This window comes from Nyctereutes procyonoides, unplaced genomic scaffold (genome assembly GCF_905146905.1).
Source record: "Nyctereutes procyonoides isolate TBG_1078 unplaced genomic scaffold, NYPRO_anot_genome, whole genome shotgun sequence".
NCBI classification, from domain to species: domain Eukaryota; kingdom Metazoa; phylum Chordata; class Mammalia; order Carnivora; family Canidae; genus Nyctereutes; species Nyctereutes procyonoides.
Genome location: NW_026575120.1, coordinates 41,522,446 through 41,548,507, shown reverse-complemented (window position 1 = coordinate 41,548,507; position 26,062 = coordinate 41,522,446). Strand labels below are relative to the sequence as shown.

At 63.7% G+C, this 26,062-nt stretch overlaps 1 protein-coding gene across 1 annotated transcript in view; it reads left to right on the top strand.

Moving 5' to 3' along the window:
• Window positions 1–26,062, top strand: part of PKD1L1 (polycystin 1 like 1, transient receptor potential channel interacting) — a 72,115-nt gene that overhangs the window by 31,901 nt on the left and 14,152 nt on the right. Inside the window, exons 21-43 of the mRNA XM_055334794.1 lie at window positions 1,050–1,289; window positions 2,146–2,256; window positions 2,367–2,521; window positions 3,586–3,686; window positions 4,474–4,666; window positions 5,820–5,903; window positions 7,649–7,856; window positions 8,779–8,885; window positions 9,536–9,758; window positions 10,507–10,680; window positions 11,409–11,531; window positions 11,616–11,682; window positions 11,919–11,965; window positions 12,673–12,817; window positions 14,401–14,611; window positions 15,479–15,563; window positions 15,940–16,092; window positions 16,956–17,074; window positions 20,115–20,225; window positions 23,422–23,545; window positions 24,730–24,813; window positions 25,062–25,210; window positions 25,738–25,972. Of these exons, the coding sequence (XP_055190769.1) occupies window positions 1,050–1,289; window positions 2,146–2,256; window positions 2,367–2,521; window positions 3,586–3,686; window positions 4,474–4,666; window positions 5,820–5,903; window positions 7,649–7,856; window positions 8,779–8,885; window positions 9,536–9,758; window positions 10,507–10,680; window positions 11,409–11,531; window positions 11,616–11,682; window positions 11,919–11,965; window positions 12,673–12,817; window positions 14,401–14,611; window positions 15,479–15,563; window positions 15,940–16,092; window positions 16,956–17,074; window positions 20,115–20,225; window positions 23,422–23,545; window positions 24,730–24,813; window positions 25,062–25,210; window positions 25,738–25,972 (3,249 nt within the window). The remainder of the gene's footprint in view (window positions 1–1,049; window positions 1,290–2,145; window positions 2,257–2,366; window positions 2,522–3,585; window positions 3,687–4,473; window positions 4,667–5,819; window positions 5,904–7,648; window positions 7,857–8,778; window positions 8,886–9,535; window positions 9,759–10,506; window positions 10,681–11,408; window positions 11,532–11,615; window positions 11,683–11,918; window positions 11,966–12,672; window positions 12,818–14,400; window positions 14,612–15,478; window positions 15,564–15,939; window positions 16,093–16,955; window positions 17,075–20,114; window positions 20,226–23,421; window positions 23,546–24,729; window positions 24,814–25,061; window positions 25,211–25,737; window positions 25,973–26,062) is intronic.

The following is a 26,062-nucleotide window of genomic DNA, read 5'->3' as shown; positions in this document are numbered from 1 at the left end:
CTTGGAAATTTTTGGTTTGAATTCCAAGTGCTGGGATGCCTGGGGGGCTCAGAGGTTGAGCGTCTGCCTTCGGCCCAGGGCGTGACCCCGGGGTCCCACGATCGAGTCCCGCGTCGGGCGTCGGGCTCCCCGCATGGAGCCTGCTTCCCTGCGCCTGTGTCTCTGCCTCTCTCTCTGTGTCTCTCATGAATAAGTAAATAAATAAAATCTTTTAAAAAATCAGTATTTCATGGGAATATTGTAATATTCCCATGAAAAGCTGCTTCTGCTCCATCCGTCCACGTTTTGGTAGCTTTCCTTCTGGGATGTCTGCGGTGCCGCCAGCCTCAGAGACAGCATTTCTGAGCACACGTTCTTCTCGAGGAGCAAACTGAAGTAATGCAAAGGATTCCTAATGTGCACTCATGCAAAAAGCAACCCTCTGTTATTCAACTACAAAAAAATCCACTGAAGTTTGTTTCTGCTCAGTAACTGCGGGGTTTACCGGATTTTTCCCCCGTAGGAAATGGCCCCAGGTTGTAAGGAGTTCATAGACAGGCTTCTTTTTCTCCTCTCCTACCCATTTATCCTCCTTCCTGCCCAGACCTACTGGTTTAGCTTACATTTGGGAAATCCGAAAATAAACACGCTCCCACTTGAATCTTGTAAGAGGAACCGCGATTAGCGGTCACGCATTTGTGCGCTGTACACCTAACCCTCCCCTCGCTGAGCCCTGTGGCACCGTGCTGAGGTCAACTGCCAGGTCCACGCAGTGTTCAGGCTGCTTCTGGGTGAGCTACGAAGCCCCTAGAGGAATAACGAAAGTATAACACTTGTTGCAAAATGCATAAAATCACGGGAGGACGCGTCAGAAGCAAAGAAAACAGTTTGTGTGTTAGTATTGTCCTACGGTGCTTAGGTCTTCATGTCACAGCGCTTGCTCGGGCCACCGAATCTCAAGCACCCTGAGATGGGCCACCTTTCCCCTTGTTCGCTGCCCCTCACCTGCTTCTGGCCCGAGACACCTGACCCACGGGCACGGCAGGCGCTGACCCTGGGCTTTGTTTCAGGACGGCCTCTCTGCAAGCATAGAGCACCAGCTCCACGTCAGCGCTGGGCAGATGGAGTTCTGCACGCGTCTTCACCACGACCTGCAGAGCTCCGTGCAGAGCCTGGGCTCTGTCCAGGTGCACCTGCCTGCAGACCTGGCCGCGCAGAGTCCTGTGGGGGCCGTGCAGGGCCCGTGCTACATTAGCCAGCTCATGCTCTTCAAGAAGAACCTGTATCCGTGGGGACGAGGTCCTGGGCAGGTACGAAATGGCAGGTGACCAGTCCCTTCCCACAACCACCTCCAACCCGCGGTGAGGAAGCTTTGGTGACGAGGAGAGGGTGCAGGTGGCATGTGTTGCTCTGGGCCGAGAGAGGGCCCACGTGGAATGTGCCCTTGGCTCTATTTTTCTTGGAAGAAACTTTTAGCAGAACTAGGTCTCCCGGGATCCAGCTGTCTGGGTCCCCTCAGTAGTGCCTGTGAGGCCGTTTTAACCTGGTTTACTTGTTTCTGTGACCAAATAAGGACTTTAGCCCCGTGAAACTTAAGAAGGGGCTACCTCGGACTGCCCAGAGCATACCTCTCTTCTTCCATGCTCACTCACGAGCACGCCCGGGCTGGACCAGCGAGGGTGGCCATGCCCCGTACACGGCTGGCGCACGGACACGGCCTTCGACGTGGCTCCCCCAGCGGGGCCTCCGAGTGCCGCCGCTCCGGGCCAGCCGCTCCACTCCGTCTGTACGTCCTTCTGTACCTTCCTGGCCGCCCGCAATCTGCCTTCCTGCTGCTCCTCAAGGAAGGAACAGAAGCGCCCCGGTGCGTGGGTGGCTCAGCTCAGGAAGCGTCCACCCTTGATTTTGGCTCAGGTCCTGATTTCGGGATCGTGGGACTGAGCTTCGCACGGCGCTCCACACGCGGCGGGGAGTCCTCCTGGGAGTCTCTCCCCCTCTGCCTCTCTCTCCTGTCGGGGCAAAAAACTGCTTTAAGGGCTTTGGAAATGATCAGTGTCGTGAGGGTCCTCGCCTGAGCGAAGCAGCGGTGCCGCAGCCCTGCAGTCCTGGCCGGTTCCCGGCGGGTGCACAGCGCGACCCCGGACGTCGGGGCTCTTGTCTCCGCAGATTGGCCAGGTGGTCTCTGCATCCCTGTTCGGCTGCTCCAGCAGGAGGCCCGTCGGCGGCTGGCGGCTGAGGGCACCCGTGGCTGTGGAGTTCGGGGAGGAAGGCGGCCTGGTGAGGGCCCTGCAAGCCCCCGGGGTTGCGCCGGCCGCGCTGACCCGCTTCCCCTGCCTCTACTTTTGCAGAGGCCGATTTTGCTGACCGAGCTTTCTATTTGGTGACAGGACAACGGAAGAACCAGGACGGCGTTTGTGCTGCTTCGGGACAGAGTGAACGTTCATGAGTTCACGGGCGCTGCGACCCCCCGGGAGTCCCTGCACATAAGGATTGAGTTTTTTAGGCCCCCGTCAGGAGCTTTCCCGGTCATGGTGCTGGTGAGGTGCGTTGCCGGGGGAGGGGGGGCGACCCGCCACCCCGGAGCCAGGCCGCAGCAAGAGCGTCTCCGAGAGCAGGGAGGGAAACCCACTCTGCACGCAGTCAAGACGCTGTCATCCAATGGCCCCACGTGACGTGGTCACTGGCTCACGGAGGGAGCCCACGCTGTCTCCTCTGAGATGCGGCTCCTGCCTGCTAAGCTTAGAAGAAGAAATACCTGAGCGTCTGTTATCACACAGGCAGCCCCATGCGGAATCCGGTTCTCTCTCCAGTGTAGACCTGGGTCAGAATTCTACTTTTTATTTATTTTTTTTAATGGAAAAAAAATGTGTTCAAACCGATGTATCTGAGGAGGAGGTTTGCTAATGAATCCCCTTCCCCACGATGCTGAGCTTGCGAGGCTCAGGTAGGCCCAGTTCGCGAGCGGATCGCGAGGGGATGCTGAGCAGCTGGCCAGCGGGGAGGGTGTCCTGCGATCCCGCAGTCACAGGGCCGGGTCCCTGGGCCTCCGACAAAGTTTCCCTCCAGCCCCCCCACCGCCCGGGTGGGCCCCTCTGCCAGCTGTGCCTCCCGCGGGGCGCCGTCCACACCGCCTGGCGCCTGGGCTCGGCGTGTGTTGTGGCTCCGCCCTCATCCTGCCACGTGAGCGGGGCCGCTAGCTGGGGCAGGCCGCTTCTCTCCATTTGCATTTTCACTTAATTCTTTAAGTCACACAGACACAGGTAGACGGACTGCAGCCAGGTTCCCAGCGGCCCTGTGGGGCTCGCCGTCCGCTGTCTGCCGTCCCGGAGGCCGCGGCCACTGTCCCCAGCAGGGGAGGCTGCCTGGCCGCCACCTTCCTGAGCCCGTGGAGCCACCGTGTTCCTCCCACATCTGTGTTTCGTTCAGAGGTTTTTATTCTGCGGCGCCACGAGGGGTGGTGCCCAGTGGTGCCGTGAGTGAGCGCAGCTGCGTCCCCACCTGTGTCCTTGTCGTCAAAGGGATCTTTGCACAAAAGCGTCTGGTGGAGGTCTTTGAGGGGAGAAAGCAAAACACGACTGGACACTGGGGCTTTGTCTTCCCTTCCAGGTTCTACGAGAAACCCACTCCTTCTGCTTTTCTTGTGAAAAAGGTCTACGTCTGGGATGAGCAGCCCGTGCACCTGCATATACCTGCTGGGCTTCTGAGAGGTCAGTGGGTGAGGTCTCCTCGTTTTAATTTTAATTTTTACTTTAAAAATCTTTAAAGAGATTTTTTTATTTATTCGAGAGAGAGAGAGTGAGCGTGCGCATGAGCTAGGAGGGAAGGGGGTGGAGAGAGTCTAAGCAGACTCCCTGCTGAGCGCAGAGCCCGACACGGGGCTCGATCCCATGACCGGGGGATCAGGACCTGAGCTGCAACCAGGAGCTGGGCGCCCAGTGCACTGAGCTGTCCAGGGACCCCGTCCTGTCAGTCTGAGTTGCTCTCGTGGTGACAAGGGCTGTTCTAAGGTTCGTGTGGGTTGCAGCACCTTGCTTGAGTCGTGGTGGAGGCATCGAGCAGCAGGTGCACACCTGTGGCCCCCCCCGCCACCTTCCAGGTGCTGCTGCTGCCTCTCCTGTGGGGCCTCCCTGCCTCACCCTCCCCCGTCAGGGTGGGGAGGGACCTGGGTGCACCTGGAAGAGAGGCGCACAGATCCGACACGCTGCTGGCCGCGGGAGGGCGGGCAGGGCAGCTTGTCTGCACCGGTTTGCTGCACAGTTTAAATAATCTGGGAGAGGAAGTGGCCACATGACTCTTACCCCGCCCCACTGCCCCCACCCCCAGCACCCCCATGCCCTGCTCCCTGCCCCACAGCCCCGCTGCCCCTGGCCCCCTGCCTCCCATGCCCTGCCCCACTGCCCCCCGCGCCGCTGCCCACTCCTCCAGTGGTTTTGGAACACATTACACCTTGCAACCTTCGGGTTGTATTTATTTCATTTTATTTTCTCCTTTTAGACCTCAGCTTGGGCTATTTATCCTTATTGGATGCTGACTATGACAGAAGCCCTCGGAACAGATACTCGGCCAAGGCCGTGAACTACACTGTGCACTTCCACTGGCTGCAGTGCGTCGTCTGGGAAGCCGGAGAGTGGAGGCCGGCGAGCTCCTCCCCACAGCCAGGAGCGTCTCCAGGAAAAGTGAACTGCAGGTACAGACGTGCTGCTGCGGACAAACCCGAGGTTTTTAGAAGCCGACTGCGTTTTCCTCGGCGTGGGGCTGGGTCCCTGGAGCCTCCCTGGCCGTGGGTCCCTGGGAACCTGGTTAGTGCGCCCCTGCCCGTCTGCAAGCCTGGTGCCCTCGGTGCGGGAGCCTCCAGGAGAGCCGGGTCTGGCTGTCCAGTGCTCTTGGGTGCCCCCTGCAAGGGGACGGCTGTGGCCCACGTCCCCGAGTCTGTCGAAGCGCGCTGCTGGGTGGACGGTGGCGCCCGCCGTGGCTGCCCTCCAGCCGTGCGGCCTCTGCCGTCTCCACCGCTCGTCTGCGGAGAGCCCAGCTCACGTGTGACTGCCGGGACAAACTCCATGTGTGCACGGTCCCTGTGGACCATGTCAGCCTCGGGCGAGTTGGGTGCATGGTCGCACGGCTGGAGCAGACGCTGTTCATCATCCAGCGGCCAAGCTGACCGTTCTGTCAGGGGCGCTGCCGTGACCCCTCCCCCAGAGCGGGTACAGGGACCGGGCACGTTTAGAAATGGAAACAGTCACTTCCTTCTTACGAAGAATCGGGGGCTGCGGCGCCCGATAGGTCCAGGTCCTACCCCACATCGGCACGTCTCGCTGCTGCTCTTCTGTTGCATTTTTAAATTTATCCGGTATCCTGGCTAGTGACACATCGACCCTACTGGTCATGGCTCAGAAGTTCAGTTTGATATCAAATTAATCATTAGTGCGCTGACATATTTATTCCCTATTATGTCTTGCCGTCCGCGGGCACCGGTCTGTGGGCCGGAGGCCCGGGAGCAACCAGCGCGTGGGGCCTGCTCCCAGGATAATGAGAGACAAGTAGGTTTTACTAAAACCTAAAGAATCGGCCTCCCGGCAGTTGTCACGGAGGGAGTGGCGGGACGGGGGCCTGTAGCCCGGGACTGGCGCTCGGGTGCTGGTGGGAGTCTGGTTGGCGGCCACGCGTCTGCCCCCAGCGGGGCTGGGCTGGAGGCTGCGGGGGGTGGACACTGAGGCATCTGCATGAAGTCGCGATTACCAGCCCCCGGCACCCCTTCTGGCCCTCCTTCCACCCGCGTACATGACGCTGTAGACGCCACTCTCGGCCCGTGCTTGGTGCCCCAGCCCGCGTCTCCCTCCTAGCCATGACCGCCTGGTGCCCGTGTCCGTCTCGAGAAGAAGCCCAAACGCCACTTTCTCAGCGAGTGACATTTCCGAGCTGCAGAGGTGAGCTCCGTTTTCTGGAGATCAGTAAGGTTTTACTTGCGCCGCTGCCCCCGCGGGAGCCCGCGTGTTCTCCTGAGATGCCCGAAGCCCACATCGCCGTCGCTGGTTTGCATCCTGGCCGGCCCACGAGTAGATAATCTTCCGTGAATATCATATGGCGTCTGTCCTTCCATCCACAGGCAGGAGACACAGAAACGTGAGAATGTCCGCATCCTTTTTAGCCTGTGGGTCCACACTGACGGGGCCGTTCTTGTTGCTGGGGACACAGTGGTGCACCCAGCCTGGTTTACGCACGTCTGTAGATCCTTCTTTCTCTTCCAAACAGAAGGGAGCTGTCTTTATTATTTTTAAAGTTTATTTATTTTTAAAAATTTTTTAAAGACTTTTTTTATTTGAGAGAGTGAGTGAGCACGAGCTGAGCGGGGAGCCTGACATGGGGCTCGGTCCCAGGACCCTGGGATCGTGACCTGAGCTGACGGCAGACGCTTCACCGACTGAGCCCCCCAGGTGCCTGTTTATTTACCGGAGTAATCGCTACACCCCATGCAGGACTCGAACTCACAACCCCAAGATCAGCAGACACACGCTCTTCCAACTGAGGAGCCGGGTGCCCCAAATGTGTCCCGTTTTAGATAATAGATTGAAACTCAAGCTCATTTCTGGGGCTGTGGTTTTATACAGAACAAGCATATTCGGATTCTGAAGCATGAGTAAGTAGAGGGTGAGCTTGTGGGGGCAGGAGCCCTTTCGTCCCCCACCTGGAGCACGGATGGGCTTGGCTCAGGGCAGCACTGAGCGCTGTTTGCTGAGTGAATACGGATGGCAGAGGCTGTGTTTCCTGATGAGCGTTGGGTCTGGCTCCTCCCCCTTATGTTGATGTAATGGGGATCCCGCTGGACCATATTATTTAACCAGTCACCAAAGAATTGATAACTCTGTAGGCCAGTGAGTGGATCCCTGATAGCACAGGTGTGGGGGCCACGAGGTCACCAGGCATCCGGTGATGGGACTCGGGACAGCTGTTCAACGGTGTTTTGGGATATGACGTGGGGGGGCAAGGAGAGGGGCAGCTCCGGGGACCCCCACATAAAGGGCAACATCCCAAGTCAGGCAGAGGCAGCACAGCATCGGCCCAGCACCAGCCCTCTCCCACCCTGCGAAGCCCCGTCAGAGGCCCGTGAGACTCCAGGTTAGGGTCCTGCACCAGGGACGCGAAGCGGACCCCGCTCCGTGGGTCTGGAGGGGTCGGTGACCCTGGCCAGCTGTGGTCCTGGGAGCAGGAGGCGAGGGCCTGTGTGTGGGGGGCAATCAGCCCGACCGTGGAAGGTGGGAGGGATGGGGCGGGTGGGCAGGGTCTGGCGGGAGGGAGGGGGTGTTCATCACACCCGATGTCCAAGTGCTTTATGGACGTCATACCCCTGAGTCTTCGTGTGGGTGGCGGGACCCGTGCTCTGACCGTGTGTCATCAAGAAAGCGCCCAAGCACACGGGGATGCAGAGGCCACGCCATGCCCTGCGCCCTCCCCTTCTTGGCCTCCTCCCGAGGCCAGAATCCACTGTCTTCTCCGGTTACAAAACGGACAACAATCTACAAACACATTGGTGAAGACTCGGGGCCTCTGAGCGCGTGTGTGTGGGTGTGCGAGTGCGAGTGCGAGTGCGAGCCGGTGTAGGGGGAGTTGCTTAGTCTTTGCCTGAATGTTTATTTTCATGATTCACTACTTATTCCTCTCCTTTCATTCACAGACACCCGGAGAACCTGCTCCCCGGTGTTTTGATCGTAGTTTTTACAATTCTTTATGCGCTTCTGGTTACTAAAAGCAGACGGGTAGATTGTCATGAGAGAAAGAAAGCCGGTTACGTTTTTCTGCACGAAGATGCTCCACCCGGCCACCAGCTGTACGCGGTTGTCGTGGACACAGGCTTCCGCTCTCCCACCCGCTGTAGCGCCAAGGTGAGCCGGTCGCCCCAGGAGCCGCACAGTGCGGGGTGCAAGGCTGCGGATGGCGCGAGGGATGGCCCCAGACGTGCCCAGAGTGGACTGGCCCGACCGGCTGCTCCGTCGTCCCCCTCCTCTCCCACCATCCCACTCTCCCTCACTCATGCATGCCTGTGTGAGCCCTCCGCACCCGCGGGGCCGCCCCGAACAGCTGTCCCTCTCCATCTTCTCCGTGGAGAACAGCCCGGACATCCAGCCCGCACGCCCTGCCCCGCTGAGGCAGGTGGACGGTGCACCGGGCGCATCCCGAACTGAGCATGACAGGGGAGGTCCCATGGGAGGGGCAGGGACCATTCGCAAAAAGCCCTATTAAACCTCCACCTCACGTGCCCCAAAGCAGCTCCATGCGACTGGAGACTGACAGATTGAAACAAGATCTAGAAACTTCTCAAGGGAAGCTGTACTTTGCAATGGGGGAGGATTTTAAAAACTGGAAATAAGTAAGCAGCTTTCCTGGAGGCAAGATTGATGAGCTGCAGGCCTCAGAATCGTGTCTCTGGGCCACAGAAGCTGCCCCGGTGGGCAATGGGCAGCCCTGGGGCTGGGATGCGAGGCTGCAGGGCCCGCGGCCACCCTGGTCCCAGCCACGGCCCCCGGGAGCCCGGGAGGGCGACGCGCCCGCGCCCGCCCTCTCCCTCTGAGACCTGCACGTGCCCCCATGAACCCGAGTGGCCGTCTCTGGCTTTTCTAGATCAAACGTGTTGGAATCCGGCCGACGCGGGCAGGCGCTGCTTCCGGGGTCTATCCTGGGAGAGCGCGGGGCAGTGGCCAGGGGTAGGGCTGCGCTGTGGTCTTCTGCCTTCCCAGAAGGTTCCGGAACAGCATAGTGTGTGGTGTCCAGGACCTCAAAGTCCTACCCTTGTGTCTCTGCTCTGAGGTTTACATCGTCTTATGTGGGGAGCACGGGCTTTCAGGACCCCGGGAGCTCTACTGTCCGGAGCAGCCTCTGTTTGAAAGGAATTCCAGGCACACCTTTGTCCTGAGGTGAGCGAGGCCCGTGAGGACGGGGTGGCCAAGGCAGGAGTCCGGGGGGAGCGCCAGCGCGCACGTGGGTTTACGTGGTCGTTCCCATGTGCTGACGCGGAGGGGAGCCCCCTGCGCACGGCAAGGGGGGGTGCCCAGCTCCTCACAGCCCTGACCCAGCTCTCCTGCCTTGGGGAGAGCGGACATGTGGCCGTGCCGAGCCCGAGCAGCTGGACGGGTGGGGCCACTGACCCAAGATCGAGCCCCACTGGGCCCTGAGGTGTGGAGGAGCCACCCTCGGCGCCCTTGCTCCTGGAGAGCTTGTGTCCCAGGTGCATCGGGCGTCAGGGTCCTGTCCCCCCGAGGGGTCTCCTGCAGGCTCATCCACGCCGGGGGCAGGTGCACGAAGGCCCTGGAGCGATGGGGCTCAGGGGGGCCGGCAGGTACAGGAGCTGCATGTGCTCCCGCCCGGCGCAGCCAGGCACCTGCTTTGAGGGGCCCGGGGGCCTGCGGGGTTCCCTGCTCATGCCCCAGGCTCCAGAGGGGCCCCAGAGGTCCCTTGTGAGGCGCACGTGGGCTGCCACGCCCGAGGCCCCCCGAGGGTGGGAATCGCCACGCTCCAGGCCCCACCGCCCACACCCCGGCCTGACCTGGTGCCGCTGTGTCCTCAGCGTCCCCACTCTGCTGGGCCCGCTGCGGAGGATCTGCCTCTGGCACGACAGCCATGGGCCCGCCCCGGCCTGGTACGTGAGCCACGTCATGGTGAAGGAGCTGGCGGCCGGGCCCGGGCACAGCTGGCTCTTCCCCGCCGAGTGCTGGCTGGCGGCGAGCGGGCGGGACGGCCACACGGCGTGGGAGCTGGGCAGCCTGAGCCGGGGCCTCGGCTTCTGGAAGGTAGGTGGGGGGCCGCCGGCGTGACACGGGGCTGGGCCGCGTCCCCCTGCGGCAACGTTCTGACCCACGCTGCGGTTAGCGTGATGCGCCCAGCGAGCAGCCCGCCGCTGAGGGGCCATCCTTGCCGCCGTTGCTGAGCGCGGTGCCGACCTTGCCCCGCGAGGACATTCACCGAACTCACGGCCGTGCGTGGCCTGCGGCGCCCAGGAGGCCGCCTGTTAGGACGGGTGCCCTGTGTGTCCCGGGCCCCGGATGACCAGCAAGCAGCAAGGGTGGAACCGGGGGCAGAAGCGCGAGGGGCTGCAGTAATGCCACGTATGGAACTCGCTCTGCCCGTGGCCCCATCCGCCCCGTGCGCCAGTGTGCTTTACACGGGTGTGACTGCACGTGTGCATTTTGCACATTCGCTGAGGCCTCTGAAGCCCAGGTGGCCAGCGCGCTCCCGGCCGTGGGGAGCATGCTGGGAACGGGGGGGGGCCTGTGGGCACGGAGTGTGGACCCTCGGGGGTGGTACAGGAGCCAGCGACGGCTCATCCCGGGCCTCGGAGGCACCAGCCCACAGCAGGGCCTGGGCGCAGGGCGGGGGGCCCTGGGGGCCCGAACACCCAGCACAGCCCAGCGTCCTGTGGCGGGCTAGCAGCATCACCCCGGGATGGCTGCTTGTCCCCCGGAGTTCCCGAAGTCGGGGCGACTCCCCACGTCAGTGGACGTCCCTCTCAGCGGACGTCCCTCTCGCGGTCTGTTGCAGCTCTTGTACTGCAAGTTCACGGAGTATCTGGAGGATTTCCACGTGTGGACCTCCGTGTACAGCCGGCCCTCCCCCAGCGGCTTCCTGCCCACGGCGCGCCTCACCGTGGCCTTTGCCCTGCTGTGCGCCTACGCGTGTCTCGCTGCCCTGGTCACGGCGGCAGGACAGGAGCAGGTGGGGGGCGCCACGTTTTCTGGAAGTGGCTTCCGACTCCCAGACTCACGGTGTGACTCCTGCTCAGCCCAGGGATCCGCGGGCTCACAGTCCTAGGAGGAGGGCCTAAGCGGGGTGGGGGGGCGGGGGGAGGCCGTGCCTCGAGCGCCCAGAGGGGATGCACGGCCGCTGGCCTGGGTGCAGGCGGGGTGCTCTCTGGGCGGCGGACCTCCTCCCCCAAACACCGCAGTGCACAGCCCGCCCTCCTGGGCCCCCGAGGGGCGCAGCAGCCTGGGCTTCCCAGAGCGTGCTGCTGGGCTGTTTATAAGGCTGGCAGTTAATTCAGATTTTACAAATCCTCCGGCCAGAAGCAGCAGGGAGGAGTTCCGAGGGCCACACTTGCCCAGGGGATGCCCGCCTGCGGTTGGCAATCTGGCCTGACTGTGCCGCATGTGACGCAGACGCTGCTCAGAATCCACATGGGTGGCTGGTGGCGGGCGGGGTGGGGGGGGGTAGGGGCTCTGCTCTCCTGCAGAAGTGCAGCACGACTCTTGGGGGGTGGGAAATACTCACACCTGCCTCTTAGGCCGACCTCACGGCCATTCGCGGGCCCCCCCTTTGCTGGGACCCTGGTGAGGGATCCTCAGATAGGCGTCCGGCGGCGCGTCCAGCAGAGAGCTCGGCGCGCTCACCTTAAAGCCCATGCGATGACACCGACGCACTCCGGTGACCTGAGCGCCTCCCTACAGCTGGCGTGGGCCCTCAGCGCCCCCGATGCTGCGGCCGCCGGGTCCCTGTGGACGGGCCTCCTGGGCACCCTGCTGGCTTCTCCCGGGGCACAGCTCTTGTCGCTGCTCTTCAGGCTCAGCCAGGTATGGCAGCCCGTGCACGCGCCCTGCTCCCCGGTCCTCCTGTGTCATGGGGCGCCCGCCCTGACGGCCGCCTCCCTTGTGCAGGACGCCGGTGGACCTTCCCGCGTGAATGCCTGCCGGTCCCGCTCCCCGCTCGTGGGGGCAGCTCCGGGTGAGTGGGTGTGGAGAGCAGCCGGGAAATCACGGCAACGGCAAGGGGAGAGGCTGCGACCCTGCCAAGCCCCGGCCGGAAGCCACGGGGGAGGGCTCACGGGCCGCGCGTCCTGTGTCTTGGGGCGGCCCAGCCCCGCCCGGCGGGGCCATGGGGAGGCTGTGTCCTGAAGGAGGCTCTCCCAGAGAACCCGGAGTCCCCGGGTGAACACCGCCATCGGACCCCTTTCTCATCAGGCCCCAACCCCCGTGGAGGAACGGCAGAGGCAGGGAAGAGGCGCGAGGTAAGCACAGGCGGCCGGCCTGGTCCTGTCGCCGTCCTGACGGGTCTCTCTGGACACGGTGGGCCAGGCCCGGGCGGGGACGGAGCTCGCGAGCTGGGGTCAGGGCCCAGCAGGCCGGACCGCAGGGGAGCCCCGTGGAGGCCGCACCAGAGGGGCCGTGGGCCAGAGTCGGGAGGGCCACGCGCCCACCGGCAGAGGTGCTTTGGGGGCCGGGCTGGGGGGCGTGGGTCGGCAGGGCCAGGGCCGCGGGGGCTCAGCCCGGTACACGTGCCCACGAGCAGGTCCGGCTGGGCCCGGCGCCTCTGAGGCCGGGCGAGCGTTGCGTTGCTGTCCTTCGGGGCCTGCCTGGGCCGGGCCGGGCCGGGCCGGGCGCGTGGCTCCCTGTGCTCTGCAGCCCCTGCCTGCCTGCCTGCCGGGCGCCCCCTCCCCGGGCGCTGGGCCCGCTCCCCCGCCTGGGGCTGTCAGCCGCACCGACCGCTCTGGCCGCTCCCGTCTTGCCGCTCCCGTCCGTCCGTCCCCGTTGGCTGCCGCCACCCCGTAGTGCCTGGGGCGCCCACCACCCCTGCAGACGCGGAGGAGCTGGTCCCGGGGCTGCCGGTGCCCTGCCCGCCCCACACCTCGGCCCCGCGGGCTGAGTCCCTGGGAGACGCTGGCCCAGCTCCGGAGAGAGCCCGCAAGCCCGGCCTCGTCCTCTTCGTCCCTTGCAGGGCAACCTTGTCTCCGGGAGCAGCGGGGCCTGCAGGAGGGCGGCCGGGGGTGACGGTGCAGGGTGTCCGCCCCCTGAGCGGGAGGACCTGGGAGCTGACGCCGCCCAGCGCGCTCGGAGGGAGAAGGGGACCCGCGGGGCTCAAGGTGCAGACGGTGACGTCGGGCAGGGCGCGGTGACGTCGGGGCCGAGGGTGGGGTTACATCGGGCTGGAGGTGGGGTTGCATCGGGGCCCAGGGCGCGTGACGTCTGGGCTGGGGTGCGGTGACTTTGGGGGGGGCGCGGTGACATTGGGGCCAGGGGTGGGGTTACATGGGGCCGGAGGCTCCTGACGTCAGGGCCAGGTGCGGTGACATTGGGGCCGGGGGTGGGGTTACATCGGGGCCCGGGGCGCGTGACGTCTGGACCGGGAGTGCGGTGACTTTGGGCCTGGGGTGCGGTGACATCGGGGCCGGGGGCGCGGTGACGTCGGGGCCGGGAGCGCGGTGACGTCGGGGCCGTGGGCGCGGTGACGTTGGGGCCGGGGGTCCAGTGACGTCGGGCTGGGGTGCAGGGCCGGGCCCTCCTGCATCCAGGGCTCCTGGGAGACGCGGGGCCCCGCAGTGGGAGCTGGAGCCGAGGAGGCCGGACGCTCAGACCACGCGTGAAGCAGGCGCCTCCGGAACAGCCGAGGCTTTGGTTCCCGCGTCCCGGGCGTTCCCGGCGGGCGCTCACTCACGTGGGTTGGTCGCGTCTTTGGGTCAGGGAGGGACCCTCCACTGCCCTTGGCTCTTCGGCCACCTTGGCTGTGCCGCAGGGTGACTCGCTACAGCTGCGGCAGGGAGCCGGGGGTGGGGGAGGGGGCAGCCGGTCAGCGCTGGCAGGGGGCGCCTGGGGCGGGGGCGGGTGCAGGTGCCCGCGGGGGGAGCAGGAGCCCCCAGCTCCAGGTGCCCGAGGTCCTCGGCGCCGGCTTCGGGCGCGGGTGTGGACGCGGGTCAGCCGGGGGGCGCGGGGGTCTGCGGGCCGGTCCCGGGGAGCGGGGAGGGCGACTGGCACCGACAGCCCAGCAGGTGCACTGGGCGCGAGTGGGCGCGAAGGCCAGCAGGCCGTGGAGGTCGGGAAAGGACAGTCGCTGAGCTCGGCCCCACCGCGCATGCAGCAGCGTCCTGCCTGGAGCCCCCCGCGGGTGCTCCTCGCTCCAAGCCCGCAGGCCTCCTCCTGCCCCACGCGTGCCCCGGGCTGCTCCCCTGAGTGGCGGGGCTCCGGCCGCCCCCTCTTGCAGACACCAGATGTTGGGGGGCCTGTGAACACGTGCTCCGCTCCCCAGAACGTGCCCCGCGGGGCCTGCAAGAGGAGGCTGCCTCCAAGTGGTCCCCACCTGCTCTGTGTGGCCCTGCTCTCCCCCCCTCCCCTGCTCCTCCCTCCCCATCCTCCGGTCCTCTCGTGGTCCACCTCCTCCTCCCCATCTCTTGCTCCCCCCCATCCTCCCCTCCATCCCTTCCCTCCCCCTTCTTCCCCTCCTCCCTCGGGGGCACAGTGAAACCTGTAAAGGGGCGCAGACCTGGCGGCATCCGAGGGGGAATTTCGGGTGTAAGAAGCACCGTGCCCTGAGAACGTGAGGCAGTGAGGCCGCGCTCACGCAGGCTGCATGCCGCTGGCCACGGCCCACCCATGCGGGGCAGGCACCCTGCTTCACTCTGTCTGGCCAGTTAAGCGTTCGTATCTCTGGAAACCTTCCCGGGCCACGCAGGACCCGTTCACGTCCACGCCCATGGCCCGCCCGCGTGGCTGGAGGTGATGCCTCTTCCCTGCTCTCCTGCAGCGGCCAGCAGCGGGTTTGGAGGAGTCGCTGCGCTCTGCTGGCCCCAGGCCCTGCTGCCTTGGTCGGGCTCCGCGGCATGGGTCCTCTGCGGGACGGTGTCCGTGGCCTGTGGCCTAGGGACAGCGTTTCTAGGATACAGGTGAGTGTGCACGGCCTTCAGGTAGCCTCAGGTCCTTGGATGGAGAGTCTGGCGCTTAGTAAAAAAATCCCAGCATGTCTGGGGCGCAACGTGAGGGCCCTGATGGCTGTTGCCAGTTCGGTCCCCGTGTCTCCCACCCGCGGCCCTGGGTGGGGGATGTGTCGACAGGCCCCACGGGGCCGCTGGGCCGTGGGCTCGGGGATGCAGCCCCTGTCACAAGAGGCCGCGGGACCCTTACACCCGAGGAGCCGGGCTTGGGCCAGGCGTGCTGGCACCACGGTTCAGCTTCGGTCCCTCTGCACCGTGGCCTCTCCATCTGGTCTCCAGGCGGCTCGGCGGGTCCTGGGGCCCCGGGGGGGGGGGGGAGGCAGCTGTAAAACCGGGAGACGTCTTGCTCTCCCCGACTCTTCTTTTTCTTCAAATGCACAAAGTCATTCACGTGATGACAGGGGACTTAAAAAACAAACAGAAACCCTACTTCTCTGCAACTCGGTTTGCTCAGCTGTGAAATGGGGACATTCACAGGTCACAGGGTTTAGGAGAAGCAGATGAAATCCCGGGCTCGGCGCCTGGCACCTGCTCAGTGCTCCGCAGATGCAAACCCTATCAGCCTCATTACCCCCCCCAACCCCCCCGCCCCTGCCCCCAGCGCCCGCCCCTCTACTCTCCAGGTCCCTGGGTGGCTTCTCCCTCCTCTCGCGCTCAGCAGCCCCCGGGGTGACGTGCCCTCCCGCCCCTCCCCATAGAACTCCGTCTGTTGCACAGAAGGATGGACAGGGCGCCCCCCCCCACTGCCATGCCACCCATGGGCCTGCTGTCCCTGGGCACAGCCAGGCAGCGCTGACAGCTGCTCTCTCCCGGGGACAGGTTCGACCCGACGCAGTGTGTGCGCTGGCTGTACCTGCTGGCCGCCTCTGTGCTGTGCTGTGTGCTGGTCACGCAGCCGCTGCTGGTGAGCAGGGGGGCCGGGGGGGCTCCCACGGAGTGGCTGCATCAGCTGGGGTGGGGGCTGCACGTGACACATCCTTACATCCCTTCACGTGTGACTGAGCATGAGGAGGAGCTCGGGGTGCAGGGCCTGCACCCTGCTGCCTGGGGCCTGCTCGTTGGTCCTCGCACACAGCCCCGGACAGGGCGGGGAGCGGGGGCCTCTCCAACCCGTTTTTCACCCAGGGACACAGGGCCACGGGGAGCGGAGGCTCTGGCCCAGCTTGGCCTGGGGAGTGGCTGGCTGGGGACTCCCAGGCAGACGACACTGGCCCGTGTAAGATCCCGGGGGGCGACTGGTCACGGGAGGTGGGATGCACTGTCGGGGCCTCTCTCTCCAGGTGAGCCTCCTGGCCTTGGGCTTTGCCTGGAGGAGGAGACACGACCCGCACTTCTTCATTGAGGCTCTGCACGCGGCCACCAAAGACCTGGGCCCTGAACTGGAAGCGCGTGCGAGGCCCCACCCGCCCCACCTTGCGAGCCAGATGGAGGAGGTGAGGCCACCGTCCGTGTCGCGTCCGCGTCGCCTTCCAGCTTCACCCAGCCCCTCGGAATTGACTCTTCGGGCTCAGATTCGGTTGCATCTTTGAGTGCATTTAGTTTCTGATGCTCCTTCGCATGTGCCTTGCGATGGGGGACGCACGGGACCCACCTCCTCACCTCCACCCCCCCCCCAAGACACCAGAATATCAAGAACATGAGCTTATTTTAAATATGGAAGCAAATAAATGAGAAATAGAATTCTGGGCCACAATCTTAGAGAACTTGTAAGTCAGTTACATTTCAGTGGACCCACAAGAAACTCACCGCTTCCCCCCGCCCCCTGCTGTGGGGCGTCAGCATTTCCTATTGTGGGTGTGTAGCCTTTTCCGGGTCACACCCCTGCTCTGACTTCCTCACACCTTCTGGGTCTTTCCTCCCCTTCCTGCCCCGTGGCTGGTGCAGGGGGTGGGGGCGCGGTCTGCTCCTTGCCCTCCGTGACCTTGCCTCGGGGGACAGGTCTCTCATAGAGGTCGCATCCTCAGGTCAGCAAGCCTGGGATGCCCGTGGCCCTGCGGCACCTTGCGACACCCAGCGTCACCCAGCGGCGGGGTCCTGTCCCTATTGGACTCAGGGTGCTGCATGGGCTGCAAGGGAGGAGCGTCCTGGCCCAGGCTCCGCACCTGTGATTCCCAGGATACAGGCCTCTGACTCCTTAGGCATGTGGGCCCCTGACCCAACCTGGTACGGGCTGTCCTGTACAGGGACACGGGCCGCAGGGCTGGCCCAGGGCAGGGGTTTGTACATGCCCCCACGACCTGGTTCAGGGGAGCAGCCCTGCCCACATCCATGCCGCTCACCGCACTGTCGTCTGCAGGTGTTGGCGGCCCGGCAGCGAGCGCGCCACCTGCGCCGGGCACGGCCACCGTCCGCTGCCCAGCTCAGCGTCATCAGACAGAAGCTACGGCGACAGACCCGGACGCGGCAGGCGCTGAGGTGGGTGGCAGCCCCTGGGAGCTGGGCGCACACGTGGGGACCCAGGCGCAGGGGAGGGGACGCCAACGGGCCAGTGGGGTCGGGTCGACAGTGACAGCAGATCTGGCGGGAGGCGAAGCTGCTCCCTGGCGCTTGGAACATCCCACAGAAGTGAAAGGAGAAGAGCAGACCGACGAGAACCTAGTAAGGTGACAGGTTGCGACCCTAAAACGCGAGACTCGGTGGCTTCAAGTGCGCGGAGAAGGCAGCAGAGGTTCCCTGGCGTGGGGGAGGAACGGCAGCACGAACACGCGGGCTTGCCAGGGGCTGTCGCCTAGAGCTTGCACAGGGAGCGTGACTGGCCCCGGGAGGCCCAGGGTCACCTGTGCGGGACGGCAGGACGCCGCGTCCTCTCAAGCTCTGAACTCCATGTGCGACCTCACACTTGACCCCTCGCCTTTCCGCCCCCTGCTCGCCCTTGGCGGGGTCTGGTCGGTGCTGAGGCCACTCGGTGGGGACGAGTGCAAGGGCCAGCCAGGAAGAGCCGGGAGGCGGAGCGAGGGGCCCCGCATGACCTAGGCCGTGGGCGTCCCCGGGAGGGCGGCTCTGCACGCACGGGGGACGCAGCAGAAGACGAGCCCCGAGGCCGACCCAAACCCACACCCAAATGTCACAGCGCCGTGAGCGAGGGAGGCACCGTCTCGGCTTCTGGGGAAAACATAGAGTTTTCCACGAGGAATCAGCAGACGGTCATGAGGGGAGCGGGGAAAACCCAACAAGTGCGGGCTTTTGTCACAAAATACTCAGGTTAAGTCTGAATGAAAACCGTTTAGATGTGAAAACCAAACCATACAAGTCCTGGGAGGGAACAAACGCCTTGCGTCACAAAGGAGGCTGCACGTAGTGTAAGGAAACGGTTGCGGGACGGGGAACATATTGTAGCCGACGGTGCTTCGTCTTCGGGTACAAAGAGGCTCAAAAAAAAAATTGGAAAGAAAAAGACCAACAACGTCTTTAGAACGAAACTGGACTCAGGAAGCCAGTGGACGGCTCATAGCAAAAGTTAATGTGGACGTGATGAGGAATCGCTAATTGAAAGACCCGGAGTCTGGATGTTTGCTCCCGTGCCGGGGCGGGAGCTCACGGAGAAGAGGTGCCACATGCGGAGCGGGTGTGAGCGCCGCTGTTCCCGTGGGGACCTGGGGAGGCCCAGCACGGTCACAGGTGCACCTGCCCCAGGGAGCCAGCCACAAACCCGCAACAGGCCCCGGGCGCCGGGCCTCCTGTGATAGAGACAGCCTAACACTGGGGCGCCCGGGGCTCTGTGCCATCAGCGCGGGCCTCCGTCTCAGGGTCGTGAGTCCAGCCCCACGCTCGGCCCCACGCGGGTGCAGCTGAGCCTACTGGGCCTCCGGTTCCTGGGGCGGGTGAGGTCCGACCTGTCCTGGCTCAGGTCATGACCTCAGGGTCATGGGACCGAGCCCCGCGTTGGGCTCCACGCTCAGCAGCACGGAGCCGGCTTCACACCCCTTCCCTCTGCCTCTGCCCCCGCCCCCTGCAAATGAATAAGTAAAATTATTATTATTTTTTTAATCTGAAAAAAATTGTTTTAAGATTAAAAGCTTTGACCTTACAAGCCTGGTACCTAAGGACAGAGAAAAAGACATAAAGCTGTTTCCACTAACGGTGTTTCCTGTTGGAAGCGTTGGTCATTGACATGGGAGGAAGCCGGTGAGGGTGTGTGCCTGCCATCCTCGTGCCCTCATGCCCTCGGTGCGGGACGGCGGAGGCGCAGACTCAAGTCCGAGAAAGTCAGAACCCTGTAGTCCTGAGTGGGAATCAGAAGGATCGGTATGAAATCATGTTGGGTTTTTAAAAGTATTTTATTTTAAGAGAGAGTGTAAGCAGGGGACGGGGAAGGGTGAAGGGAGAGGGAGAAGCAGGGCCCCCCCGCCCCCCGAGCAGGGAGCCCGACGCGGAACTCGATCCCAGGACCCTGAGATCCTGACCTGAGCCGGAGGCAGACACTGAACCACCTGAGCCCCCCGGGTGCCCCTATTGTTTTGTTTTTAAGGGAAACCCATTATTTTCTTCCATCTATCCCCCAAGAAGAGGCCTAGAAAGAAGCCCGGGGCCAGTTGGCAACCGTGGCACCTAGATTCTGGTCCACAAATATCATTTTCCACCAAAAAGAAACGGGCGCCGTTGGGCCTCGCGACTTCAGGTCTGTGGCAGGAAACGGACAAGGGGAGCCCAGGACACGTCGTGAGCGAGGGAATAATGACCAGCTAGGCGGAGGCCCCTTTGGAGAGGCTCACGGGGCCAAACACTGACGATGCGACCTGAAATCGGGGACCGTGGTGACCGCGAGTTGGAGCTCATCCGACGTCCCCAAAGCCCTGAGTTTGCAGCGACACCGGAAATGTGGTCGGCGGGTGTCGGCAGACGCGTGGGAACCGACTCTCACAAAGCTGGCGGCGAAGAACCGAGCCCCGTGAAATCATGTACCGAGAGAGGGAACGTTTCTCCTTACGGACGCGTTGAGTTCCTGGAGGAAGACAAACTGATGGAATTAGGCCCGGGCCATTGTTGCAGCCTTTGGTGAACTAACGAGTGCAAGCGTTGATCCTAGACAAAGGCCAACGTAAAGAGAGAGAGAGGGAGAAGCGGATATTATGCCTCGGGCACACCCGACCCCAAGCGGTGTGGTCTTGCCTGTATGAGGGACGCCCGGGGGGCTCAGTGGTGGAGCATCTGCCTTTGGGGTCCCAGGATCGAGTCCTGCGTCGGGCTCCCCGCACGGAGCCTGCTTCTCCCTCTGCCTGCGTCTCTCATGAATAAATTTTAAAAATCTTAATAAATAAATAAATAAATAAATAAATAAATAAATAAATAAAAATGGTGCTAGGGAACCTGGGCATTGATGCGCAGAAAAAAAAAAAAAAAGATCCTTTTACAAAAACTCGTGCGGGGATTTCGAAGGCGTTGAAAGGCCGGGTCCGAAATAGGTCCTGCTGTTTTGTCTGGCGGCACAGCTGATTTTAAAATTCGTTTCTCTCAGAGACACGTGCATGTTCACCCTCCTGCTGCTTCTGCATTTGCTTATCCTCTGCGGGACGGGCTCCCGGGATGCGCATTCCCTGCATCACGCCATCCGGACCGAGTTTACAAGGTAGGACGCTTGGCAGCTGCTCAGGCCGGGCCGCTGCACTGGGAGAGGCCTGTGCGTGGCTGGCAGCGCAGACGGGTCCAGGGCGGGGGCCGCTTGGCCTGGAACAAACCGCGCGTCTGCTGTCGCACACAATCTGGCAGAGAAGGGGACCCTCCGGGTCATCTAATCGGCTCCTTCATGACGTTTAACTTTTGCAAAATTGAGGCCCGGGGGAGGCGCTCTGGCATTGCCTCGCGTGACGCATGGACAACGTGGTCAGGTCACCTCGGGCCCGTCTCCCCAGCTCTTAACAGGAGGCCTCGCTTTGCAGACTTCGGGCGGGTGCAGAGCGTCTCCCCTTGATCGCAGTGAAATAGTGATTAAGAGTAAAATTCGGAGGCTCCTCGAGGTCCGGTTGCGAATGGGTCATTTCGTCGCAGTTGCCTTTTTGTGGAGGCGATCTGGGCTCTTGACCGCGAGTCACAGAAGCGGCTCGCGGCTCAAGCAGGGGCGTGCCCCTGGACGTCCCTACCTCTCCTCAGGAGCTCATCTGATTCTCCCCACGTGTATTAGCAGTAGGTGTTGGGGCGCTTGGGCGGCTCGGGGTAGGGGTGAAGCCTCTGCCTTCGGCTCAGGTCATGATCCCGGGGTTGCGGGGTCACGGCCTGGGCTGCAGGCAGGTGCTCGCCCACGGAGCCCCCGGGGGCCCCTAGGATGTATTTGCTCATCTCCCACGAGAGGGCTGGTGACCCGTAGTCACCCAGAGGACGGCCCCGTGGCGCAGTGGGAGCCGGACGTCTCCTTCGGGAGTCTGCACTCTCTGCGGAAGCCGGTGCTGCGGCTGCTCCCAGGGGACTGTCCTAGTGGTGACGCTGCCTCCCCCTCTGCAGACACAGCTCTTCCTCCCACGCAGGACCCCTTGTGAGCTCTCACCCCCCCGCCCCACCCCGACCCCCGTGAGGCGCGGCCCGGGCCAGCAGGGGGCACTGTGCGCAAAGCAAAGCGACTGTTTGGGTCGCCGGCTCTGCAAAACGGAAATGAGAACCTGAGCTATTTCTGGGCTTTGAGCGTTTATTTATTTTTTATCTCCTATTTCGTAAGTCAGCACCACCTGACGTACTTCTCATGCGGAGTGTGGCCCCTCGGCGCTCAGATCAGAACTACCGCAGCTGAGATAATATTTGTGCGACGCCCCTTGTGCGGAGATCCGCGGCTCCGATGCCGACCCTGGGTGTGCGTGGGCCCGAATTCCTACCACGATGCGAGATCCCCGTCCTTCTGGGTGTGCCGGCCACCAGGCAGGGGTACCTGCGCGTCCTGGTTGGGGCTGCGACGCTCCCTCCACCCTCCTGGGTCCGACCCTGAAGCTTCGACCGCACCTTAGGGTTTACAGTGCGTCGGCTTCCAGGAAGGGTCGTTCAGGGACCCGCTCGGTTTTATCCGATTAGCAGGTGACGTGGGCCAGTCCGTCGACTCCGGGCTGCGTATCCCCGTCTGCAAAGTGAGGTGGTGGAGCCGCTTGATGTCTTATGTCTTTGTGAAAAAACGATCACGATATCGGATTCTGTCATATTTAAGTTTCCTCTGAGGTCTTCCTGGACTCCATCAAGTGTTCATGAAAGTCCAAGTAAAGCAGAAATGAACCACCGAATAGAGCAGCAATGAACGCAGTAGCCGCTCTGTCCAAGGGCCGCGAGTGAGAGATCACGGCCGACTCTATTTTTGCAGTGTTCTGCTAGCTCTGTAGGCCCGTTTCATTTAATAGCTCTAGTTAATACAAGGTGAGAACGTTCTTGGGGGGTTGGGCTCACCCCCTGCTCTCCGCACGTGCCGAGACGTGAGATGTGCACCGTCTGGGCGTGACGGTGGTGTCCGGTCACACACAGGTCTTTATTTTCCTATTAAAAATCGTATTTATGTATTTATTTGAGACAGAGCGTGCCCGGGGTGGTGCAGGGGCACAGGGAGGGGGAAGCAGACTCTGCTGAGCACAGAGCCCGACACAGACCTCCATCCCACGACCCGAGGTCACGACCTGAGCTGAAACCAAGAGTCGGCGCTTTGCCGACGGGCCCCCGAGGCCCCCACCGGGTCTTCCTTCAAGCCTTCGTTTCTTTCACTTCCTTCCAGTGGAGAGCGAGTGTCAGGAAGCGATAATACCCCCCCCCCCCAACGTAGCCTTAAAGGCCTTAAGGGTCTACATCTCCGGTGCTCAGGGGCCACGCGCTCCCCCTGTTGGATGGAGCCCTTGCGGGAGCAGCTCATAGTCCACGTATCCTTCATGGGTCGGCTGCCGGGAGACGCGGGACAATGAGAATTGTGACCTGGGCTGCCCTGAGTGCATACCTCCCCCTGACGTCCCGTCATTTCCGACGCCGTGAGCTCCCCCGAGAAGGTCCTGCCCCCCCCCCCCCCCCCGTCCTCGGGGAGACTCGGGCGTGGAGCCACGGGGACCCGCTGCTGTTTGCTGTGGGGACGTCAGGGGCGCAGCGTCCTTGGCTCTACCACGGGTCCTTCCCAAGAAGCCACGTGGGAGGGAGTGTGCCAGGAGGTGACACGGGTCCGCTCTCTAAAGATTCGCCTTCTCGTCCTCCCTTTGGCTGCGGCTTGGCGCTCCTGACGTGTGCGTGCAGCGCAGCCGGGGGCACGCGGCCCCAGCCTATCGTCCCAGCGAGCAAAAATGATCCGTTTTGCGAGTCTGAAATGGCTTCAGTGCTCCCGAAAGCAGCCCCCGGTTGGGAGGTGAAACGGGTATCTGAAGGGAGCAACGGAAATGAGCTGGAGAGAAAGCGGCCGGCACCCACGGACTCCCAGCGCACGCGGCCCCCGCTTAGCCTGCGCCCCCTCGCCCGACGCTCGTGCCGTCTTGGCCGCGGGGTTGGCGGCTGTTCCGGGTGCTTGGCCGGGGAGAGGCAGGGCGATGCTGTGCCCGCAGGCCGTGGTGAACGAGCCGTGTCCCTGCTGAGGGTCCCGGCCCCCGCCCTCTGCTCCTGTCCCCATGCTCGCCCTGCTCTGGCCACCCCGTGCCTGCGCGGCGCAGGCGGTCGAGCGAGCAGGGCAAGCGGCAGAGGCATCACCCGGGGCGGCGCTCCCGGCAAAGACCTCCCCGGAGTCACGCCGGACCTCACGCTGCGCGTGGCTTCACTTTCACTCCTGCAGGGACTTCAAATCCATATGCGAGAAAAAATAATCGCTTTTTGTTTCTGCTCGTGCTCAGGGGTGCCAGCAGCGCCTCGGGCGGCCTGGGAAGTGTGGCGGACTGGTGGGGCTGGACTCTGACCACGCTGCTGGACGGCCTGCACGGAGGCGGCGCCCCCCCGGCCGGCCCGCCGGGCGCTCAGGTGGGCTCCGCCTGCACCCGGGGCCGTAGAGGAGGGCACGGCACAGACGGCCGAGGCCGCCAGACGCTTAGCGTGCAGCACCGGGTGCCCTCTGGTTTGGGGTGGTTGTTTTGTTTTTTTGTTTTTTTTTGTTTTTTTTTTGGAAAGATCTATTTGCTTTAGAGAGAGAGCACAGGGCGGGGCGAAGGGGAGAGAGAGAGTCTCCCCAGCAGATGCTGAGTCGCGACCCGAGCTGAAACCAAGGTAGACGCTCGAGCGACGTCACCCCCCATGCCCCCGCCGTGTGTATTCCTGAGTGACCGCGAGGTCGTAGGCCAGCGGCTGCCTGCCGTGGGTCACCTGGCTGCTTCTCGGCCCAGCGCGGCCCTGCTGCGTCCTAGCACACCCTTGTCAGGTGCACACCTGCGGGGGCCGGGCCGGGCTGGGCGCAGGGCTCGGCGGGACAGAGGGCTGTATCCGCACACAGAGTGCTGTGGCACGGGGGTGCAGGGCAGCCCAGGACCGAGGGGGAGCATCCAGGAAGCTTCCACCAAGAGACCAGGCTTGCCCTAAATTCTGAGAAAAAGCGACCAGTTACGCATCTCAGAGAATAGAGCCCTATTCCCTGCTTATCTTCCATTTTCTACCTTGTTTTAAAAAATAATAACATGATTCTGTCCTGCATCCCCCAAACACCACGCAGCGACCTCTGGGGAGCGCAGGGTGCGGGTCCCGCCCTCCGTGGCACTTTCCAGTCCCCCCAGAACCGGGCTTTTCGCAGCTGGCGGGGGGGGGGGGGCAAAGCCTCAGCGAGGACATGTCGTGGGTGTTAGACGTGCCATCTGCTGTTTGTCCCAATGAAGGAAGCTGGAGACGAGACGTGTGATTAAGAGGATCCTAAGGGAGAGGAAATACGACTACAGTCCTGTCCTGTATTTATCGGAAAAAAATGCACGTGCAAGTGGACCCGTGCTGCCCAAGGGCCCGCGGGCTTCCGGGCCCCGGTGTCGTCGCATGGGACGGCGCTGGGCAGGGTCTAGGGGAACAGGCCAGGTGGCCCTTCAGCTGTGATGCAAAGGCCGTAGGGGAGCTGAGATCCCGCAGAGCGTCCTGTTGTGGGGGGGGGGCTGCTGACCCGGCGGCTGGCGGGGAGCGCTGTGGGGGCCGCGCGACATCCCACCTGCCCGCCTCTGTTCTCCCTCCAGCCCCGGGCCCTTGGCGGCAAGTGCTACCTGCTGGGCTCCCTGGTAATCAGACAGCTGCGGCGGCCTTCGGGGAGCGCGGGCCAGGTAAGCTGCCCCGCTCGGGTTCCCTTCTCCCGGGCTCGCTTCTTGCTCAGTCGTCGGCTTCCTCGAAGTGGACTAATGTGTCGTGTTGCACTGCGCAGCCCTCCTGACGTCCGAGCCCTGATCCGCTGGGCTCAGCGGGAGCCCAGGACAGGAGGTGGGCCGTGCGGGAGCCGGCGCCGGGGCTCGGGCACCCCAGGCCACGGGGCCTAGCGTCTGGTTCTCCCTCCAACCAGTGGTTTCTCCCGCAGCTGCCCAGCCGGGCCCTGGCGCTCCCCGAAGACCCTCCCCCCGAAGTTGGCGGCCCTGACGGCGCCCCCATGACCGAGCCTGCGACCCCCGGGGATTCCAGAGGCTGCGGGGCCAGGGAGCCTTGGGAGCTCAGCCTGGGCAGCACAAGGTCGGTGGGCTCAGTTTGGCTCCACCCCATCCGTCCGTCCGTCCGTCCGTCCGTCGTGGGGCAGCGGCAGGCCCATCACAGGGCAAGGCAGGGCGGGGAGGCGATGGCGGAGACGGTGCTGACGGGGCCTCGGCCCTGAGCACGGGAAGCAGCGAGCCACGTTCCTCCCGAATCCGCCCGAGGCTGGCGCTCAGGGAGCCTAATGGGCGTCGTCCTGTTGGCTTCGTGCCTCGCGGATGCTCACGGGCCTCCTGGTCCTCAGGGGCCTCGTGAGCAGGGCAGGCCTCTCCCATGTGGCCCCAATGAGCCACCCGCCTCGCAGCCGTGATCCGCGGCCGGGTGCTGCCAGGTCAGGGGGCTTCAGTCCGGTGCCAGGGTGGGTGCACCCAGGACGGGAGGCAGAGGGCCAGGCCTCCCCAGACGTGCGTGTGCAGGGGAGGCCCCGGCCTCGGGCCGCGGCAGGAGGCAGGCACCCGCAGGGGCGTGTGTGCAGCCGCGGCCGGGCCCCCTGATGCGCCGCCTTGCAGGCCGGCAGCCCATGCAGCGTTGAGCGGCCTCAGGGCCGGTGGGTGGATCGACGGCGGCACCAGCTCCGTGTCCGTGCACTTCGTCCTCTACAACTGTCCCACGCGGCTGCTGTCCAGTGTGGCCCTGCACGCTGAGCTGCTCCCCGCGGGCGGCCTGGCCCTCACCCCGCTGGTGGAGTCGGTGGCGGCCTTCCACAGCGACTCGGGCCTGTGGCACCGCCTTGCGCTTCCCGAGGTGGGTCCTCTCGCCCCTCGCCGACCGGGGCTCACAGGGCTCCCCTGCAGCGGCTGGGCACAGTGGGTGCCCAGATAGCGGGTTGGTTTG